The sequence below is a fragment of the Ranitomeya variabilis genome, chromosome 1, assembly GCF_051348905.1.
Source record: "Ranitomeya variabilis isolate aRanVar5 chromosome 1, aRanVar5.hap1, whole genome shotgun sequence".
NCBI lineage: Eukaryota > Metazoa > Chordata > Amphibia > Anura > Dendrobatidae > Ranitomeya > Ranitomeya variabilis.
In genome coordinates this window covers 948,108,842-948,132,715 of record NC_135232.1, presented here as the reverse complement: position 1 = coordinate 948,132,715, position 23,874 = coordinate 948,108,842, and the positions used below count along the sequence as shown (strand labels likewise).

At 44.8% G+C, this 23,874-nt stretch overlaps 1 protein-coding gene across 2 annotated transcripts in view; it reads left to right on the top strand.

Annotated features, from left to right (window-relative positions):
* INPP4B (inositol polyphosphate-4-phosphatase type II B) overlaps nt 1-23,874 on the top strand; it is a 1,036,387-nt gene that overhangs the window by 17,229 nt on the left and 995,284 nt on the right. For both annotated transcript variants that reach the window (XM_077279254.1, XM_077279253.1), the window contains exon 2: nt 20,064-20,108. In XM_077279254.1, coding sequence (XP_077135369.1) covers nt 20,064-20,108 — 45 coding nt within the window. The remainder of the gene's footprint in view (nt 1-20,063; nt 20,109-23,874) is intronic.

Here is a 23,874-nt window from a genome sequence, read left to right as displayed (position 1 = left end):
CAGATATTAATAGCCTAGAGAGGGTCCATGGTTATTGGCCCCCCGTGGCTACAAACATCTGCCCCCAGCCACCCCAGAAAAGGCACATCTGGAAGATGCGCCTATTCTGGCACTTGGCCACTCTCTTCCCACTCCCTGTAGCCAGGGCCGCCATCAGGGCATTACAGCCGTTACTGCTGTATGGGGCCCGGTCAGCAGCAGTACACAGAGGGGCCCGCAGATCCGGGGCCCCACTGTTGTGCTTCTACTGATCGGGCCCCATCGTGCACTAAAATACTGTGCACTGCGGCGCACACGTCGGCGCTGGGGCCGGGAGCCGTCTTGGAGCTGTGCACGGCCGTCTTACCTAGTCGGCTGCACAGCTCCTGCTCGGCTGTAGCTACTAGAATGTATGGGCTCCCTGCAGGTCCTGACTACAGCCCATCCATTCTAGCCAGTAGCGTAGCTACTGGGGGGGGGGGAGGTTATGGGCAGAGGGGGCCGTCGCCCCGGGCCCTGTCACATGAAGGGGCCCACGGGGAGCCAGGGCAGGGCCACTTCTGTGACGAGGCAGAACACATAGGAGCAGAGCAGTATAACGTCTGCTCCCGTCTGACAAGCTGCACGCTGGCTACTAGCACAGTGGCCGGCTGCAGTCTCCCCCCTGCAGTGAATGGATTCGCCCCCTCTGACCTGATCATGAAGCTTTTCCTGACTGCAGTTTTCTTCACTCTGTGCACGCTGGGATTGGCTCAGGAACGCTGGGTCCTAGTGCCCACACCCTGCATTTCACTCACACTTCCTGGTCCTACCTGCAGTGCAAACGTTATCAGTAAGTGCTGGGGATGGAACATGTTAGGTTTATTAAATTCAGGTATGTCACTGAGACCGTTGGGGTATTGTGGGGGCTGAAAGTGGGTGAGGGGGGACAGGGTACTGGGGGGTGAATGTGAGCCCATGGGGGTATTGTGGGGGAGGGGAGACAGGGCACTGGGGGGTGAATGTGAGACAATGGGGGTGTTGTGGGGGCTGAAGGTGGGTGAGGTGGGACAGGGCACTGAGGGGTGGATGTGAGACGATGGGGGTATTGTGGGGGAGGGGGACAGGTCACTGGGGGCTGAATATTATGTTATGTTATGATAGTATATGTACGGGGAGGCTGGAGATGGGGGGTAGGGGGCCTTTGATACGTACCACCTGGATATTTTATGAGTGTTAGTATAAGGAGCCCGCATACAGTAACCAAGAGCTGCATCACATTTACAGCACCACTTCCAGGTGCTGAAAATCCCCGTCCCCTGTCTGATACTCACCTTCTGGCGTCTTCATCTGTTTTTGTCTCCCCTCGGCTCCGTCTCCTGCAGTTTGTGGCCTGTCCGAGGCTCCACTGTTTCATGGAGCAGCGCAGAGGTCACTAATCAGTGTGAGTCTATGGGAGCCTCGTTCTGGCCTCGTTCTCATTCTCAGGCTATGTGCACACGGTGCGGATTGGCCGCTGCGGATCTGCAGCAGTTTTCCATCTGGTTTACAGTGCCATGTAAACCTATGGAAAACCAAATCCACAGTGCACATGGTGCGGAAACGCTGCATTGTATTTTCCGTAGCATGTCAGTTCTATTTGCAGATTCCGCAGCATTTTACACCTGCTCCTGTATAGGATTCCGCAGGTGGTAAAACGCAGGTGAAATCTGCACAAAAAACACAGGAAATCCGCAGTAAATCCGCAACAAAGTGCACATAGCCTCATAGTCTTACATTGAGCGCTTGTGACATAGCTTCTCACTTCTGGCCTGTCAGAAGCTGCGCTCACAAGTTTGAGCAGCGGCACTGCAGCAGTGCCACAAAATACTGAATACCCCGGAGGATTAGTAAATGACCGGGGCATCCAAATCATTACAGGGAGCTGTGAGTCCATCATACTGTGTATAAGTAAGCTGTGAGTCCATCATACTGTGTATACGGGAGCTGCAGGTCCATCATACTGTGTATAAGGGAGCTGTGAGTCCATCATACTGTGTATAAGGGAGCTGCAGGCCCATCATACTGTGTATACGGGAGCTGCGGGCCCATCATACTGTGTATACAGGAGCTGCGGGCCCATCATACTGTGTATAAGGAAGCTGTGGGCTCATCATACTGTGTATAAGGGAGCTGTGGGCTCATCATACTGTGTATAAGAGAGCTGCGGGCCCATCACACTGTGTATACGGGAGCTGCGGGCCCATCATACTGTGTATATGGGAGCTGCGGGCCCATCATACTATGTATAAGGGAGCTGTGGTCCCATGATACTGTGTATAGAGGAGCTGCAGGCCCATCACACTGTGTATAAGGGAGCTGTGGTCCCATCATACTGTGTATACAGGAGCTGCGGCCCTATCATACTGTGTATAAGGGAGCTGGGGGTCCATCATACTGTGTATACGGGAGCTGTGAATCCATCATACTATGTATACGGGAGCTGCGGGCCCATCATACTATGTATAAGGGAGCTGTGGGCCCATCATACTGTGTTTAAGGGAGCTGGGGGTCAATCATACTGTGTTTAAGGGAGCTGGGGGTCAATCATACTGTGTATACGGGAGCTGCGGGCCCATCATACTCTGTATAAGGGAGATGGGGTCCATCATACTGTGTATACGGGAGCTGCAGGCCCATCATACTGTGTATAAGGGAGCTGTGGGCCCATCTTACTGTGTATATGGGAGCTGCGGGTCCATCATACTGTGTATACGGGAGCTGCGGGCCCATCATACTGTGTATACAGGAGCTGCGGGCCCATCATACTGTGTATAAGGAAGCTGTGGGCCCATCATACTGTGTATAAGGGAGCTGCGGGCCCATCATACTGTATATATGGGAGCTGCGGGCCCATCATACTACATATAAGGGAGCTGTTGGCCCATTACACTGTATATAGGGGAGCTCTGGGGGGCATTCTACTTTCTATAGTGGAGTTCTGTCAGCATTATACTGTGTATAGGGGAGCATTGGGCTCATTATCTATAGGGAAGCAGTGGGAACTTCATACTGTGTAAATAGGGGAGAAGTGGGAACATCATACGGTGTATGGGGGAGTTATAGAATCATTATACGGTGTATAGGGGAGCTGTGGGGGCCTTATACAGTGTATATGGAAGCTTTAAGCTCACCATACTGTGTATAATGGAGCAGTACAAGGGGGAACTTAGGGGACATTATTAAATGTTAAGTGGGCACTTAAGCATCATTGTTATAGGGGCACTCAGAGTATTGTGACCATCAAAGTTGCATATTATCACAATATGGCGGTAAAGTCAATGTTCGTTTTTGTATAGAGATTTATTTTCAATAACAGTAGGGTCATATTCTGAGGTTCCCATATATTCACAACTAGAGTGCGCAACCGTAGCTGTAATCAGGGTTAGCTGGTTAGGGGCCCACTCAGATGTTTTGCCCCCCCCCTAAGTTGAAACCCTAGCTACGCCTCTGATTCTAGCAGTCTCAGTAGTGAATGCGCTAGAATGTAGGGGCTCCTGTCAGGTCCTCTCAGCAGCCCATACATTCTAGCTGCTGCTTCACTGCTGGAAACACTAGACGCCCCGGAACGACTGAGGTAAGTATAAAAAACATTTTTATTTTTGTTTTTTTAAATGGGTGAGGTGGGGGGAGAGTGAGACTGCAGATGATGGAGTGTGTTTAAGGGGGCACTGCGCATGATGAAATGATAGGGGGCTGCAGATGATGAAGTGTGGTTGAGGGGGCACTGCGCATTTTGAAATGATAGGGGGCTGCAGATGATGAAGTGTGGTTGAGGGGGCACTGCGCATGATGAAATGATACGGGGCTGCAGATGATGAAGTGTGTTTGAGGGGGCACTGCGCATGATGAAATGATAGGGGGCTGCAGATGATGAAGTGTGCTTGAGGGGGCACTGCGCATGATGAAATGATAGGGGGCTGCAGATGATGAAGTGTGTTTGAGGGGGCACTGCGCATGATGAAATGATAGGGGGCTGCAGATGATGAAGTGTGTTTGAGGGGGCACTGCGCATGATGAAATGATAGGGGGCTGCAGATGATGAAGTGTGTTTGAGGGGGCACTGCGCAAGATGAAATGATAGGGGGCTGCAGATGATGAAGTGTGTTTGAGGGGGCACTGCGCATGATGAAATGATAGGGGGCTGCAGATGATGAAGTGTGTTTGAGAGGGCACTGCGCATGATGAAATGATAGGGGCTGCAGATGATGAAGTGTTTGAGGGGGCACTGCGCAAGATGAAATGATAGGGGGCTGCAGATGATGAAGTGTGGTTGAGGGGGCACTGCACATGATGAAATGATAGGGGGCTGCAGATGATGAAGTGTGCTTGAGGGGGCACTGCACATGATGAAATGATACGGGGCTGCAGATGAAGTGTGTTTGAGGGGGTACTGCACATGATGAAATGATAGGGGGCTGCAGATGATGAAGTGTGGTTGAGGGGGCACTGCGCATGATCAAATGATAGGGGGATGCAGATGATGAAGTGTGTTTAAGGGGGCACTGCGCAAGATGAAATGATAGGGGGCTGCAGATGATGAAGTGTGGTTGAGGGGGCTCTGCACATGATGAAATGATAGGGGGCTGCAGATGATGAAGTGTGCTTGAGGGGGCACTGCGCATGATGAAATTATAGTGGGCTGCAGATGATGAAGTGTGTTTAAGGGGGCACTGTGCATGATGAAATGATAGGGGGCTGCAAATGATGAAGTGTGCTTGAGGGGGCACTGCACATGATGAAATGATAGGGGGCTGCAGATGATGAAGTGTGTTTGAGGGGGTACTGCACATAATGAAATGATAGGGGGCTGCAAATGATGAAGTGGGGGTGATGGGGACTGCAGATGAAGTGGGGGTGATGGGGACTGCAAATGATGAATTGTGTTTGAGGGGGTACTGCACATGATGAAATGATAGGGGGCTGCAAATGATAAAGTAAGGGGGACTGCAGATGAAGTGAAGGGGGGATAGGGGACTAAATGATGAAGTAAGGTGGACTGCAAATGATGAAGTGAGGGTGATGGGGACTGCATGCACATCAAGTGAGTGTGAGGGACGGTGGACAGCAATTGATTTGTAGGTGGGGGTGGGGAGAGCCAATGGTATATTGAAGGTAGGGAGAGCAAATAATGAATTTTGAGGGTGGGGAAGAGCAGTTGATAATGAATAGAGGGTGGGAGAGAGAGAAGACATGACAATGAATTGAGGCAAAAGGGGCATGTAACTATAATGAATCGGAGTTAGGGTTAGAGCGGGAGGTGCATAGTGGGATCGTTGAGGATAAAGTGACTGGAAATAAATTGGGAGAAAGAGTACAGGGTGCTAATTAATTTATATATTAAATGGGGAAAGTGGCTATGTATAGCTAGAAGGGGCTCAGTGGCGTATTATAATTTATATTTGGAATGGTGGGTTGCATAATAACCAATTACAGTATATATTAATGGTGGGTGAATGTCTGTATTCAGATGGGTAGTGTAGAAGAAAGGAAAAAAGTGGGGAATGTGCTCTGAAAGCGGTGCTCTAGATAACTGTGTTATTTTATGCAGAGACGAGTCCTGGCTGAAAGAAGTGATGGCGGTCTGCGCTGGATTAAAAAGAAACGCAAAGATGAAGGACTTCAGCTAGAGACGTCACTGGTGAGTCAGTATGTTACCTGTACACTGACACCATACGCTATATACTGTATACAGAGCTCCTGTGTATCATGTCACTAGTGATCCCTGTATTACCTATACACTGACACCATACACTGTATACTGTATACAGAGCTCCTGTGTATAATGTCACTAGTGATCACTGTATTACATGTACACTGACACTATATATAGAGCTCCTGTGTATAATGTCACTGGTGATCCCTGTATTACCTGTACACTGACACTATATATAGAGCTCCTGTGTATAATGGCATCGGTGACCACTGTATTACCTGTACACAGACACTGCATACTAAGTACAGATCTCCTATGTATAATAGCACTTATGGTGATAGTATTTTATTTTTATTAATGATCAGTATTGTACTATTCAGTCACAATGTGGTGGTAATATGTTGTCCGGCCATGGTGTGGCGGTATTTGTTCCTTGTATGTGCTATTATTTGGTCACTATTTGGTGGTAATATGTGGTCTGGTCATGGTGTGGTGAAAATTTGTTCCTTGTACGTGCTATTATTCGGTCACCGTGTGGTGGTAATATGTGGTCTGGTCATGTTGTGTTGGTATTTGTTCCTTGTATGTAGTTGGTCACCATGTGGTGGTAATATGTGGTCTGTACATGCTGCTGTGGTATTTGTCCCTTGTATGCGATATTGTTCGGTCACTGTGGTGGTAATATGTGGTCTGCACATGGTGTGGCAGTATTTATTCCTTGTAGATAGTATTATAGGTCACTATGTGGTGATAATGTGGTGTCTGGTCATGGTGTTGTGTTATTTGTCCCTTGTATGTGGAATTATTGGTCATTTGAAAAATTGAAAAATAAATAAAAATATACCTAAATTGTATTGCATATTTTAACAAATGTTTAATAAGTTAGAGTAGAGTAGGGCCCGGCCAAAAGAGTCTACCTTGTCATCGTGGCAGATTAAAAAAACCTTTTGGCCAAAACAAAATCTGCTGGCTATGTGTGTGATCTGGTGATGGGAACTGTTAATGTGTGATTGGTGAGAAGTGTAGTTTTTCCAAGAGTCAGCGGTGGTGCTGTAGACAGTTCGAGGGTTGGAGGCGGGGCTGGGTTGGAGCCTGGGCAGAGTCTTAAGGGGGCCCTGAAAATGTTGCCAGTATGGGGCCCCGAAATCTCTAGTGGCAGCCCTGCCTGTAGCGGTGGGCTATGGGGTAATGAAGGGTTAATGCCACCTTGCTATTGTAAGGTGACATTAAGCCAGATTAATAATAGAGAAGCGTCAATTATGACACCTATCCATTATTAATCCAATTGTATGAAAGGGTTAAAAAACACACACACACATGATTTAAAAGTATTTTAATGCAATAAACACAGCGGTTGTTTTAATAATTTATTGCTCTCTCAATCCATCAGCAACACCCTCGCTTGGAAAAATAATAAACGCACAAGATACATACCTTCTGATGTCCTATCACATCCAACGAGGAAATCCATCTGAAGGGGTTAACTAATATTACAGGCACGAGCTGCGATAAACCACTCGCTCGTGCCTGTAATCCCCGGGTGCTGAAAGGAAAGCAGTGATCTATACTTACATTGAGTCGCAGGGATGCGCCCCTGCTGGATGTTCTCATGAACTGCAGCCTGGGAACTTTTTACCACGCTCCAGGTCATATGAGGACATCCACCAGGGGGCGCATCACCGCGAGTGAAGGAAATGTAGGTCAATGACCTACATTTCATTCATTCGCCGGGGATTACAGGCACGGAGCACAGCTGCATTAGCAGGGCTCCTGCCTGTAAAATATTTTAACCCCTTCAGATGGATTACCTCGTGGGACGTGACGGTTCAGCTGAGGGTATGTATCTTGTGCGTTTATTATTTTTCCAAGCGAGGGTGTTGCTGATGGATTGAGAGAGCAATAAATTATTAAAACAGCCGCTGTGTTTATTGCATTAAAATACTTTTAAATCATGTGTGTGTGTGTTTTTTAACCCTTCCATACAATTGGATTAATAATGGATAGGTGTCATAATTGACGCCTCTCCATTATTAATCTGGCTTAATGTCACCTTACAATAGCAAGGTGGCATTAACCCTTCATTACCCCATATCCCACCGCTACAGGGAGTGGGAAGAGAGTGGCCAAGTGCCAGAATAGGCGCATCTTCCAGATGTGCCTTTTCTGGGGTGGCTGGGGGCAGATGTTTTTAGCCACGGGGGGGGGGGGGCAATAACCATGGACCCTCTCCTGGCTATTAATATGTGCCCTCAGTCACTGGCTTTACCATTCTGGCGTAGAAAATTGCGCGGGAGCCCACGCCAATTTTTTCCGCCATTTAACCCTTTATTTTAGCAGCTACAGCGCTGAAATTTTGCACATACACACTACTAACATTAGTGGTGTGGAATATGCAAAAAAAAGGGGGATATGAGATGGTTTACTGTATGTAAACCATGTCTCATATCCTGTCGGGTTTGTGCAGGAGAAATGAAAAGCCGGCAATTGAATTACCGGCTGTTCACAGATATCGCGCTGAATGAAATCTAAATACAGAATATATATATATGTGTCTCAATGACATATACACTCACTGGCCACTTTATTAGGTACACCTGTCCAACTTCTTGTTAACACTTAATTTCTAATCAGCCAATCACATGGCGGCAACTCAGTGCATTTAGGCATGTAGACATGGTCAAGACAATCTCCTGCAGTTCAAACCGAGCATCAGTATGGGGAAGAAAGGTGATTTGAGTGCCTTTGAACGTGGCATGGTTGTTGGTGCCAGAAGGGCTGGTCTGAGTATTTCAGAAACTGCTGATCTACTGGGATTTTCACGCACAACCATCTCTAGGGTTTACAGAGAATGGTCCGAAAAAGAAAAAAAATCCAGTGAGCGGCAGTTCTGTGGGCGGAAATGCCTTGTTGATGCCAGAGGTCAGAGGAGAATGGGCAGACTGGTTCGAGCTGATAGAAAGGCAACAGTGACTCAAATCGCCACCCGTTACAACCAAGGTAGGCCTAAGAGCATCTCTGAACGCACAGTGCGTCGAACTTTGAGGCAGATGGGCTACAGCAGCAGAAGACCACACCGGGTACCACTCCTTTCAGCTAAGAACAGGAAACTGAGGCTACAATTTGTACAAGCTCATCGAAATTGGACAGTAGAAGATTGGAAAAACGTTGCTTGGTCTGATGAGTCTCGATTTCTGCTGCGACATTCGGATGGTAGGGTCAGAATTTGGCGTAAACAACATGAAAGCATGGATCCATCCTGCCTTGTATGGAGCATCTTTGGGATGTGCAGCCGACAAATCTGCGGCAACTGTGTGATGCCATCATGTCAATATGGACCAAAATCTCTGAGGAATGCTTCCAGCACCTTGTTGAATCTATGCCACGAAGAATTGAGGCAGTTCTGAAGGCAAAAGGGGGTCCAACCCGTTACTAGCATGGTGTACCTAATAAAGTGGCCGGTGAGTGTGTGTATATATATATATATATATATATATATATATATATATATATATATATACTGTATATATGTTTTAATGAACATTTGAGCACATAAATTCATTAGATGTCGGTTTTGCAAGCCTGCGCCAAAATCTCGCAGTACGGATGCCATACGGATTACATACGGAGGATGCCATGCGCAAAATACGCTGACACACCCTGACTACGGATCACTATTTTGGGAACATTTCTCCGTATTACGGCCGTAGTACGGACGTATAATACGTGGCGTATTGTCTTACGCCAAGTGTGACGCCGGCCTAAACTAGTTAAATGGCGCTGTCAAACTCTTGACAGTGGCATTTAACAAGCGCTTCCCACCATCTGGCTGGAAATGTGTGCACTTGTGACCCCTGTCTTCGGTGCATTGGCATGACAACCAGAGGTCTTCTTGAGACCTCTATGGTTGTTGATGCTGGATTGCTATGAGCGCCACCCTGTGGTCGGCGCTCATAGCAAGTCTGTAATTCTACTACATAGATGCGATCTGAGCTGACTAGCAGTGGATACCGCGTTGCTGCAGGAAACATGCTCACACTGTCTCTGATCACAGGCCCGGCCGGCAGTATTTTGCCTTTTGACACTGATAGTCTTATTTACCACAGCGCTCATTTAAAGTGATCCTTGTACCACTGTCCGACTCACTAAATTGGACAAGACTACACACATACTATGCAGTCTATTACTGATGAAGGCCAAACCAGGCCGAAACATTTTTGATTTCTGACTGCATTAAACACAAAAAATTCTTCCAAAGTTGAGTTCCAAGTATTCTTCTTATATGAACTCTTAATGACATGGAGAATCGTAATGGTAGGTCAGTTTTAGCATTTAGTGAACCTAGCAAAAAAAAGCCAAACAAAAAACAAGAGTGAGATTGCACTTTTTTTGCAATTTTACCGCACTTGGAATTTTTTTCCCGTTTTCTAGTACACAACGTGGTAAAACCCATGGTGGTGTTCAAAAGTACAACTTGACCCGCAAAAAAAAAGCCCTCAGATGGCCATATTGATGGAAAAATAAAAAAGTTATGGCTCTGGGAAGGAGGGGAGCGAGAAACGAAAACGCAAAAACGAAAAAAGCTGCGGGGGTTAAGAAACAGAGAAGGAAATGTATTGCAGCACTTAGTTATTTTACCCCTACTGAAGCCCCTAAGTGATCTCACTCACTATGATACCCCTTTCATGAAAGTATGATGACCCACACAGTATGATTGCACCACAAACCTTACACAAAGTACGATGCCCCACACAGTAAGATTGTCACCACAGCCTCCTATATAGTATGGTATCAACCACAGCCCCCAATATACAGTATGAGAGGAACCACAGACCCCCACACAGTATGATATCCAATACAGGCCCCTATTTAAAGTATGATGTCCACCAAAACCCCCACGTAAAGTATGATGAGCCCACAGCCCCCATACAGTATGATGTCCCCCATAACCATCCAATACAGTATGATGGTCACCACAACCTCCAACATGGTATAGCACCATATGGTGCACCATATAGTATAATTGACCTGATAGTCCCCTGTCATGATTCTCAATGGCGAGAGAACATAGCCCAGCATATATGAGAACTAGCTCTTGGAAGATGGAAACTATACTGACCATGAACTAAACCTGCCGCACAACTAGAAGTGGCCGGGTAGCATGCCTACGTTTTTTTATCCCTAGATGCCCAGCGCCAGCCGGAGAACTACCTAATCCTAGCAGAGGAAAAGACAGTCCTGGCTCACCTCTAGAGAAATTTTCCCAAAAGGCAGACAGAGGCCCCCACATATATTGGCGGTGATTTTAGATGAAATGACAAACGTAGTATGAAAATAGGTTTAGCAAAAATCGAGGTCCGCTTACTAGATAGCAAGAAGACAGAAAGGGCACTTTCATGGTCAGCAGAAAACCCTATCAAAACACCATCCAGAAATTACTTTAAGACTCTAGCATTAACTCATAACACCAGAGTGGCAATTTCCGCTCACAAGAGCTTTCCAGACACAGTAACGAAACAGCAGCTGTGAACAGGAACAAAATGCAAAAACACACAAGGACAAAAGTCCAACTTAGCTGGGAGTTGTCTAGTAGCAGGAACATGCACAGAAAGGCTTCTGATTACATTGTTGACCGGCATGAAACTGACAGAGGAGCAAGGTTATATAGCGACTCCCACATCCTGATAGGAGCAGGTGAACAGAGGGGATGATGCACACAAGTACAATTCCACAAGTGGCCACCGGGGGAGCCCAGAATCCAATTTCACAACAGTACCCCCCCTCAAGGAGGGGGCACCGAACCCTCACCAGAACCACCAGGGCGATCAGGATGAGCCCTATGAAAGGCACGGACAAGATCGGAGGCATGAACATCAGAGGCAGTGACCCAAGAATTATCCTCCTGACCGTATCCCTTCCATTTGACCAGATACTGGAGTTTCCGTCTGGAAACACGAGAGTCCAAGATCTTTTCCACAACGTACTCCAACTCACCCTCAACCAACACCGGAGCAGGAGGCTCAACGGAAGGCACAGCCGGTACCTCATACCTGCGCAACAATGACCGATGAAAAACATTATGAATCGAAAAGGATGCAGGGAGGTCCAAACGGAAGGACACAGGGTTAAGAATCTCCAATATCTTGTACGGGCCGATGAACCGAGGCTTAAACTTAGGAGAAGAAACCCTCATAGGGACAAAACGAGAAGACAACCACACCAAGTCCCCAACACAAAGCCGAGGACCAACACGACGACGGCGGTTGGCAAAAAGCTGAGTCTTCTCCTGGGACAACTTCAAATTGTCCACCACCTGCCCCCAAATCTGATGCAACCTCTCCACCACAGCATCCACTCCAGGACAATCCGAAGATTCCACTTGACCGGAGGAAAATCGAGGATGAAACCCCGAATTACAGAAAAACGGGGACACCAAGGTGGCAGAGCTGGCCCGATTATTGAGGGCGAACTCCGCCAAAGGCAAAAAAGCAACCCAATCATCCTGATCCGCAGACACAAAACACCTCAAATATGTCTCCAAGGTCTGATTAGTCCGCTCGGTCTGGCCATTAGTCTGAGGATGGAAAGCAGACGAAAAAGACAAATCTATGCCCATCCTTGCACAGAATGCCCGCCAAAATCTAGACACGAATTGGGTCCCTCTGTCAGAAACGATATTCTCCGGAATACCATGCAAATGAACAACATTTTGAAAAAACAGAGGAACCAACTCGGAAGAAGAAGGCAACTTAGGCAAGGGAACCAGATGGACCATCTTAGAGAAACGGTCACACACCACCCAGATGACAGACATCTTATGAGAAACAGGCAGATCCGAAATAAAATCCATCGAGATGTGCGTCCAAGGCCTCTTCGGGATAGGCAAGGGTAACAACAATCCACTAGCCCGAGAACAACAAGGCTTGGCCCGAGCACAAACGTCACAAGACTGCACAAAGCCTCGCACATCTCGTGACAGGGAAGGCCACCAGAAGGACCTTGCCACCAAATCCCTGGTACCAAAGATTCCAGGATGACCTGCCAGCGCAGAAGAATGAACCTCAGAGATGACTCTACTGGTCCAATCATCAGGAACAAACAGTCTACCAGGTGGGCAACGATCAGGTCTATCCGCCTGAAACTCCTGCAAGGCCCGCCGCAGGTCTGGAGAAACGGCAGACAATATCACTCCATCTTTAAGGATACCTGTGGGCTCAGAATTACCAGGGGAGTCAGGCTCAAAACTCCTAGAAAGGGCATCCGCCTTAACATTCTTAGAACCCGGTAGGTAAGACACCACAAAATTAAACCGAGAGAAAAACAACGACCAGCGCGCCTGTCTAGGATTCAGGCGCCTGGCAGACTCAAGGTAAATTAAATTTTTGTGGTCAGTCAATACCACCACCTGATGTCTGGCCCCCTCAAGCCAGTGACGCCACTCCTCAAAAGCCCACTTCATGGCCAAAAGCTCCCGATTCCCAATATCATAATTCCGCTCGGCGGGCGAAAATTTACGGGAAAAAAAAGCACAAGGTCTCATCACGGAGCAGTCGGAACTTCTCTGCGACAACACCGCCCCAGCTCCGATTTCAGAAGCGTCGACCTCAACCTGAAAAGGAAGAGCAACATCAGGCTGACGCAACACTGGGGCGGAAGAAAAGCGGCGCTTGAGCTCCCGAAAGGCCTCCACAGCATCAGGGGACCAATCAGCAACATCCGCACCCTTCTTAGTCAAATCAGTCAATGGTTTTACAACATCAGAAAAACCAGCAATAAATCGACGATAAAAGTTAGCAAAGCCCAAAAATTTCTGAAGACTCTTAAGAGAAGAGGGTTGCGTCCAATCACCAATAGCCTGAACCTTGACAGGATCCATCTCGATGGAAGAGGGGGAAAAAATGTATCCCAAGAAGGAAATCTTTTGAACCCCAAAAACACACTTAGAACCCTTCACACACAAGGAATTAGACCGCAAAACCTGAAAAACCCTCCTGACCTGCTGGACATGAGAGTCCCAGTCATCCGAAAAAATCAGAATATCATCCAGATACACAATCATAAATTTGTCCAAATAATCGCGGAAAATGTCATGCATAAAGGACTGGAAGACTGAAGGGGCATTTGAAAGACCAAAAGGCATCACCAAATACTCAAAATGGCCCTCGGGCGTATTAAATGCGGTTTTCCACTCATCCCCCTGCTTGATTCGCACCAAATTATACGCCCCACGGAGATCAATCTTAGAGAACCACTTGGCCCCCTTTATACGAGCAAACAAATCAGTAAGCAGTGGTAACGGATATTGATATTTAACCGTGATTTTATTCAAAAGTCGATAATCAATACACGGCCTCAAAGAGCCGTCTTTCTTAGACACAAAGAAAAAACCGGCTCCTAAGGGAGATGACGAAGGACGAATATGTCCCTTTTCCAAGGACTCCTTTATATATTCTCGCATAGCCGCGTGTTAAGGCACAGACAGATTAAATAAACGACCCTTAGGGTATTTACTACCCGGGATCAAGTCTATGGCACAATCGCACTCCCGGTGCGGAGGTAGTGAACCAACCTTGGGTTCTTCAAAAACGTCACGAAAGTCAGACAAGAATTCAGGAATCTCAGAGGGAATAGATGATGAAATGGAAACCAAAGGTACGTCCCCATGAGTTCCTTTACATCCCCAGCTTAACACAGACATAGCTCTCCAGTCGAGGACTGGGTTATGAGATTGCAGCCATGGCAATCCCAGCACCAAAACATCATGTAGATTATACAGCACCAGAAAGCGAATAACCTCCTGGTGATCCGGATTAACACGCATAGTCACTTGTGTCCAGTATTGTGGTTTATTACTAGCCAATGGGGTGGAGTCAATCCCTTTCAGAGGTATCGGAGTCTCCAATGGCTCCAAATCATACCCACAGCGTTTGGCAAAGGACCATTCCATAAGACTCAAAGCAGCGCCAGAGTCGACATAGGCGTCCGCGGTAATAGATGACAAAGAACAAATCAGGGTCACAGATAGAATAAACTTAGACTGTAAAGTGCTAATTGAAACAGACTTGTCAGGCTTCTTAGTACGCTTAAAGCATGCTGATATAACATGAGTTGAATCACCACAATAGAAGCACAACCCATTTTTTCGTCTAAAATTCTGCCGCTCGCTTCTGGACAGAATTCTATCACATTGCATATTTTCTGGCGTTTTCTCAGTAGACACCGCCAAATGGTGCACAGGTTTGCGCTCCCGCAGACGCCTATCGATCTGAATAGCCATCGTCATGGACTCATTCAGACTCGCAGGCACAGGGAACCCCACCATAACATCCTTAATGGCATCAGAGAGACCTTCTCTGAAAATCGCCGCCAGGGCGCACTCATTCCACTGAGTAAGCACAGACCATTTGCGGAATTTTTGGCAGTATATTTCAGCTTCATCTTGCCCCTGAGACAAGGACATCAAGGCCTTTTCCGCCTGAAGCTCTAAATGAGGTTCCTCATAAAGCAACCCCAAGGCCAGAAAAAACGCATCCACATTGAGCAACGCAGGATCCCCTGGTGCCAATGCAAAAGCCCAGTCTTGAGGGTCGCCCCGGAGCAAGGAAATTACAATCCTGACCTGCTGTGCAGGGTCTCCGGCAGAGCGAGACTTCAGGGACAAAAACAATTTGCAATTATTTTTTAAATTTTGAAAGTGAGATCTATTCCCCGAGAAGAATTCAGGCAAAGGAATTCTAGGCTCAGACATAGGTGCATGAACAACAAAATCTTGCAAATTTTGTACCTTTGTGGCGAGATTATTCAAACCTGTAGCTACACTCTGAAGATCCATTTGAAACAGGTGAACACAGAGCCATTCAAGGATAAGAAGGAGAGAAAGAGAGGAAGGCTGCAGTATAGGCAGACTAGCAAGTGATTCAATTAAGAGCACACTCAGAACTAGAGGAAAAAAATAAAATAAAATTGTAGCAGACTTCTTTTTCTCTCCTTTCTCAGCCAGTAATTTAACCCTTTTTTTTGGGCCGGTCAAACTGTCATGATTCTCAATGGCGAGAGAACATAGCCCAGCATATATGAGAACTAGCTCTTGGAAGATGGAAACTATACTGACCATGAACTAAACCTGCCGCACAACTAGAAGTGGCCGGGTAGCATGCATACGTTTTTTTATCCCTAGATGCCCAGCGCCAGCCGGAGAACTACCTAATCCTAGCAGAGGAAAAGACAGTCCTGGCTCACCTCTAGAGAAATTTTCCCAAAAGGCAGACAGAGGCCCCCACATATATTGGCGGTGATTTTAGATGAAATGACAAACGTAGTATGAAAATAGGTTTAGCAAAAATCGAGGTCCGCTTACTAGATAGCAAGAAGACAGAAAGGGCACTTTCATGGTCAGCAGAAAACCCTATCAAAACACCATCCAGAAATTACTTTAAGACTCTAGCATTAACTCATAACACCAGAGTGGCAATTTCCGCTCACAAGAGCTTTCCAGACACAGTAACGAAACAGCAGCTGTGAACAGGAACAAAATGCAAAAACACACAAGGACAAAAGTCCAACTTAGCTGGGAGTTGTCTAGTAGCAGGAACATGCACAGAAAGGCTTCTGATTACATTGTTGACCGGCATGAAACTGACAGAGGAGCAAGGTTATATAGCGACTCCCACATCCTGATAGGAGCAGGTGAACAGAGGGGATGATGCACACAAGTACAATTCCACAAGTGGCCACCGGGGGAGCCCAGAATCCAATTTCACAACAGTCCCCTATATATTATGACTGTCCACCTTACAGTCCACCATATAGTATGATGGTCCCCCCAACACCCCCCTATGTTGCATGATGGTCCCCAACATATACTATGATAGTCCAACTCACAGCATCCTATACAAGTTGATGGCACCCCACAGCACCCCCAAAATAAAAAAAAATCCTATACTCACCTAATCCAGACTCCTCATCCTCCGAAGCGTCTGTCTTGGCTTCTATCTATTCTCTTAGTGGATGCTGGAGATGTGATGCAGTGACGTCATTGCACTGATGACATCCCCTGCTTGGTTCTGGCCTCCAGCAGACAGAAAGGACGCCTGTAGCCTGCTGAGTTAAGTGACGGAACCAGTGACTTTGTGTTCCATCACAATTGTCTGTCAAAGGTAGCCTATTTGAGCTTGTGGCCTCTGACATCCGTAACAACAATCACTTAACCACAAAATTGCTGATAAAGAGTTCATCCCTGCAACTCTGTGCTCTTGTGCATGTGTGACCGACACTCTACTACACTATTCCAACTTGGTCACTGTAGAGCTGTAATGAGGAGAAACAGAGGGCTTGGAACTTTTGTTCCAGTTACTGGTGGCGCACCTACTGCTCAAACATGTATTTTGTAGACTGTTGATTAACATGATTATGTTGAAAACCTTATCAAGCCTCATGCTCATGGCAGAGGTCTGATGGGACATGCCACAATACAATCGGGACATATGAAGTTACACTATGGGTCTATAGAGTCCTATGGGTGCTATGTTAAAGGGAATCTGTATGTTGGATCAACCTTCTTAAGCCATCTACAGTGCCTTGTGAAAGTATTCGGCTCCCAGGAACTTTTTAACCTTTTCCCACATATCATGCCTCAAACATAAAGATAATAAATGTAAATTTTTGGTGAAGAATCATAAAAATAGCAAAAATCTATGCCTGACTGACAATTCCCAACAAACGTACTGCTGACGCTTTCCAGTCATGCTAATATTTGACCAAAGCTGCCAGTTACTGACAACTCTAGTCACATGCCTTTCTTGCTGGAAGAAGCAGCAAAAAGAATTGTGAGGAACCGGGTATCGATACAGTACATGCAGTGGTGTATACATGGATGAGATGCCATTTTTACAGCATGCTGGGTTATTTTTTGCAATAGTGAACCTGACATCTGATACATGCTGCCTAATCCACAGGCAGCATGTATCAGGCACTGCCTGTATGAACTCAGGCAAGTATGTTTGACCCTGAAATGCTACGGTGTTTCAGAGAAAAACATACTTTAAAAACTGCCAAACCATGTTGGAGTCTAGTCAGAGAGGCAGGTCCCTGGCTTCTACTCACCACCCACTACCCTGGATTGACAAGTATCTGCCTATTCACACGAGAAGGGAGAAACTCGTTGAATGGTTGGGCGAGTTTGATGTTAAAGAACATGACTAACTGCAAAGAGCTCTGACCTCCTCCCCATCAAATACCTTTGGGATGAAATAGAACTAAAATTGTGGGACAGGCCCAGCATCAGTGTCTGACTTCATAAAAAAATGCTTTTCTGAATGAATGAACAGGAAAAAATTCAAAAATCTCGTAAAAATCATCTGTTTTATCTGCAAAAGGGGACAGACATCATATTGATGTGTAACTGGAGTTTCAGGATAACTTGCAGCAGAATGTGTGAGTCTGCCTTCAGATCCTGCCTCCTCTTCCCTTCTGTTTTATGAGAACCAACTGCCATTTCCTATCTCTGTAATGGGAAAGTCTGTATTCACTGAAGACAGATTTTACCTGTATATTAAGAACGAGTCCAGAAAGAGAAAGCAGATTTCACAGATAAGATATATTACAATGAATATTGTGCAGTATTTTTTGGATTATAAGACGCTCCGGATTATAACACGCACCCCAAATTTTGAGGTGGAAAATAGGGGTCCCAGGGTCGCTGCTGGAGGAGGCAGGAGTGGGGTGATGCTGCAGGCTGGGATGAGGGAGTGTTCCAATGTGCGGTGCGCCGCTGCGGGTGTCCGGTGCTGCAGGGGTGTTCAACGGGGGTGTCCAGTGCTGAAGGGGGCTCTGCCAACATTTTGTGAAAGGCCAGAGCCCCCTGCAGTTCCATGGTTCCCTGTGCGGTGGACTCCGGGAAAATGGCCACCAGGGGGCGGCGCATGTGCAGATGGTGATCTCAGCACCAAAATCTCGGAAGATCTACCGCACTGGAAACCATGGAACTGTGGAGGGCTCTGACCTTTCACAAAATGTTGGCAGAGCCCCCTGCAGCATCAGAGACACCCGCAGCACCAGCCGACAGCCCCCGCAGCACCGCCGGGCACCCGCAGCAGCGCCAGACACCCCCTCATCCCAGCCTGCAGCCTACAGCAACGGTACGGTAAGGTATATCTGCATTATAAGACGCACCCCCATTATTTCCCCCCAAATTTGGGGGAAAAAAAGTTCATATTATAATCTGAAAAATACGGTATTTTCATCTGTTACTATTAATAAAAAAAAAAATGTTAATGACAATAGATTTATATTTTTAAAGGGAAATTATAAAACATCAGTAGTCTGTTGATCCCAGGTAGGAGCTCTGTAAGCTGATTCCCACTTGTTGGAATTCCCGGTGCTTCTTCTGAATAGTAGCCTTGGCACAAATTATTGCGTGCACCATGCTGCAATGATGTTGTCCTGCCAGGCCTACAGATCAGAAGAGATGTCAGGAATTTTATAAGGTAAGGGTCAGTTTGCATGACCCTCATCCAGCAACCATGGAAGACTGACATGGAAACTAGACTTGGGACACTGTTGATCTAAACCAAAAATAAACATTTTTCTCCTAAACTAAGATTTACCTAGAATGCGTATCGGGGGCCTTTTAGGCCCCGGTGCTTACTTTTTTGCTATTATCTGCAAAATTACTTTAGTTAGAATTTTGATACTTTAGGTATTCCTTCAGTATGTCATTGTTGGTAATATCCAGTTGTTCGCGTAATTTTTTTGATAGGCATTTTGGTGTAACAATGTTTTTAGCCCTTTTTAGGCCCCTGCTATTTGTATGCACCTAGTTTACTCTAGATTTATATACCTTTGTGTGTTTTTCATATCTTTGTTTGAAATTTGGAAAAAAAATGGTTTTTTTTGGTGTTTTCTGGAAAAAATATTAAAATGTTGTGCATTATTCCTATCTTATTTTGCAATTTTGAAATAAACTTATAATAACTTAAAAGTTATTTATGTGAGTTTCTCCTAAAAGGCCCCCATTACGTAAAAGTGTAGATTTTTTACGTCAAGCATTCTAGGATTAAAGGCTGATAGGCCTTGTATTTTTCACCTTCTCAATCAATACTTCAGTAGACCATTTAGCCACAGCAAATTATATAAGGCTGTGATGTAAAGAAGTCTGGATCTGATACTTCTGCTACAATTTTTCAGATTTTTGTGATATATTTTGTGCCCATGTTTGTTCTGTGGTTTCCTTTTATATATTAGGCATTACCTGAATTCACCTTTCAATAAATCACATAAAAGTTTTTCTCAGAACGTGGATGGACAGAAAATAAAATATTAATGTCTCCCAAGAATTATGTGTAGTTGCTAATGAAATGCTGTATAGTAAAATCTTTATTTTTAATTACTATTTATCTTACTTTTGTGTCCTCAGGGATGCAGAGGACTTTAGCTGACCCGAAGCTCGAGTTCGCTCTAGGTAAGGAAATCCTCTTTTCAACTAATACTATGGATGAATGTAACAGTGTTCGTCTTCGAGTGTCTGCATTTAAATACTGTATTCCACCTAAATACATTACTGTCAAATATAGATACTTTGTATTGTCTGCACAGGACACTGCTGTATATAGTGCTCCACACAACATAATTGGGGTCACAAAGCTAAACACTGGCATTTATATGCATTGTCTTATGATTTCACTGCACTGCGTAGTTTTTGAACTTTCCCTTAGTTAACCTTTCTATGTTGTTAACATAAAAAACAGATCTGCAGTATGGTGCGGAGTCTACCAGTAAGTGTTATTTTTGCTGAATGTTATTGTTGGAAGGAAATTAACACATTTTATACATTTATGCATTCAGAAAATCCATTTTGCTCTCTTCTGTGAATAGAATAGTTTTTCGAGGCAAGCCATCAGAAAATGACTATTTAAAAAAGCACTCTCAAAGTTTTTTGTCTTCTTAACCCCTTTTACATTTTGGTGTTTTCATCTTCTGCTCCCCTTCTTCACAGAGCCATATATTTTTTTTTTTCAGTAAATATGGCCATGTGAGGGCTTTTTTTTTTTTGTGGGACAAGTTGTACTTTTGAACCACTCCATGGATTTTACCATACAGTGTACTGGAAAACGGGGAAAAAATTCTAAGTGTGGGAAAATTGCAAAAATAGTTCAATCCTACAATTATTTTATTTTTTACCACATTCACTAAATGTTAAAACTGACATGCCATTATCATTCTTCAGGTCATTACAATTTTATTTTAGTGGTAAAAAATAAATCCATCATTTATTTAAAAAAAAAACAAAAACATTTTTCAGTATCTAGGGCAGGATGAGGACTTGTTTTTTGTGTGCTGAGCTAACTTTTATTGATGCCATTTGTGGGTAGATACGATGTTTTGATCGCCTGTTATTGCATTTTATTGGAATCTTGTAACTACCAAAAAAAACGTAATTCTGTTTTTTTTCTTTTTTTATTCTCCCTTTCATTTCTTTTTTTCTCACTAAGCCATTTACCAATCAGATTACCGTAATTATTTTTAGATTTTGATAGATCTGGTGTTTCTGGACATGGCAATACCAAATATGTGTAGTTTAGATATTTTCTTAACTTTTTTTTTTGAATGGGGGCAAAAGGGGTGATTTGAATTTTTTTATATTTGCTTAATATTTTTCAAAACATTTTTTTTAATTTCAATAGTTTCCATAGGTGACTATTGAGTGAGTTGAAGCTGCGATCATCCGATTGCTTGTGCTACACACTAGCAGGACCCGAGCCCTGCTATGTGTAGCAGAAATTCTCATCTATTATGAACGGTGGCTCTGGGGTGTCATGCCAACCAATTGACGCATTGCAAACATATGACGCGATACTGTTAAATAACCCTGTCAGAGATTGACTGGCGTTTAACATGTTAACAGCTGCGGGTGGATCGTGATTCCACCCACGGCTGTTAGGGGTACATGACAGCTGATCAGACCAAATGTCAGGTGCCTGAAAACATGCGGGTTCAGAGAGGAAGTTCTCATCAAAGAGGGGTAGGCGACATATGACATACGTATGCGTCACAGGTCATAACTAGGTTGATATATTGCAATAATCATATTATATTACACTATGTACTTAAAATTGCTCATTTTGCTTTTCAGGGAGAAGTATAGGCTCCCAGTGAAAATGATTTAATAACGCCCACTTGGCTTAGGCTACTTTCACACTAGCGTTAACTGCATTCCGTCACAATGCGTCGTTTTGCCGAAAAAACGCATCCTGCAAAAGTGTTTGCAGGATGCGTTTTTTCACCATTGATTTACATTAAGCGACGCATTGTGATGGATTGCCACACGTCGCACCCGTTGTGTGACGGATGCGTCGTGCAGTGGCGGACCGTCGGGAGCAAAAAACGCTACATGTAACGTTTTTTGCTCACGACGGTCCGCTTTTTCCAACCGAGCATGCGCGGCCGGAACTCCGCCCCCACCTCCCCGCACTTCCCCGCACCTCACAATCGGGCAGCGGATGCGCTGGAAAAATGCATCCGCTGCCCCCGTTGTGCGGCGGAGACAACGCTAGCGTCGGGAACGTCGGCCCGACGCACAGCGACGGGCCGAGCCCGACGCTAGTGTGAAAGTAGCCTTAACGTTTTATTAAATTTCACCTTTCCGTTGTGGAGATATTAGCAACGTATTAGCAACTTTTTAACTCATTAGGTCAGAAACAGTAAGTCTATTTTCCCTGTATGAGTCTTCACAAGAAAAGTCATTGGAAGGGGGAGGAGCAGAGCAGCTGGGTCAGCAGTTGAAGAGGGGAATGGTTCATTAAGGGAAAAGAAACATCATGTTTGTACATAAAGCTGATAATGATTCAGCTAGTCTGGTTTTAATCATGTTATGTCATAGACCTAAAGGAAAAGATAAAAATTAACTGAGTAGAAGGGAAAAAAAAGCACTTGTAAATACACTAAATACACAGTGCTATCCAATGTGATTGCAATATATTAATAGGATAAAAATTGCAATGATAGTGCTTACTTAAGTCAGGTTTTTGAGCTACATGTATGTGTAACATAGTAAGGCCGAAAAAAGACATTTGTCCATCCAGTTCAGCCTATATTCCTATATTCCATCATAATAAATCCCCAGATCTACATCCTTCTACAGAACCTAATAATTGTATGATACAATATTGTTCTGCTCCAGGAACAAAAAATTAAAAAAATAAAACTTTGACAGTGGTGTTTTTTTTTTAGGGTTTTTTTGTTTGTATTTTCTCATAACCAGATCTCTCTTAAAAAACAAAATTAGTGATCTTGTAATTTTCACACTGGCCACTGCGGATTTTTTTAGGAAGAGTCTTCAGCAGGCTCCATATTATCAATGGTAGGTTTACGACAGGTGTGGGTGATAGTATGTTTTCCATCCAATAAAAATGGTCCAATTATGCTAATCACACTCTCTGATCAGAGTTTGGTTAGTGTGTGAGCTGATTTTCACAGATGTGAGAATTTAAAAACAATAAAACAAACAAAAAAAGCCTCCATTTATTTAGTTTGGTCTGTCCGTGAAAAATCGGATTGCACTCGAATGTCATCCATGAATCGGCGAGTGCCATTATCGGAGGTAAATCGTGCATGCTGCAATTTTTTTCCTCAGACTACTTGGTCCTAGGATAAAGTCAGAAGTGCACTGTCTTATTGTATAGTGTTGGTCTGAAAGCGGTCCTATTTTTAATTTTTTTTTGATGGATCGCACGCATGTTGAAAATACGGTCATCTGCACCTGCCGTAACTTTAAGTTTTCAGGATATTTAGTTCCTCATTAGAAGGATCTCTTTGGACAACTGAAACTGTCACTCACTACCCTCACAACCCCATGTATAATAAGCTGTTCTGACATTTAATTCCTCATGCTGAAAGAGGAAAGCATTACAAACCATATAGTTATCCATGTAATGGGAGGAAGAGTCTGGAACTCCATCAGGCAAGTTGCACTTTGTAGCAGCTATCAACTCTTGATGAACGAGACCTTCACGCCTGCTCCTCACGGCTTCGGAAACTATTAGATCTAAGGAAAGTTGCAAAAGAAAAGTGACTATTTTTGGATTTCTTTCCACAATAAATCTTGATTCCCAGCAAGGTTGAAATTGGCAAGTGGGTCTTTGACAATGCCACTTCTGACATGCCTAAATGCAGTATTTTATTTGTATTTTTTTATATAAGTTTACAACACTCTGAAGAGACCCTCTGTA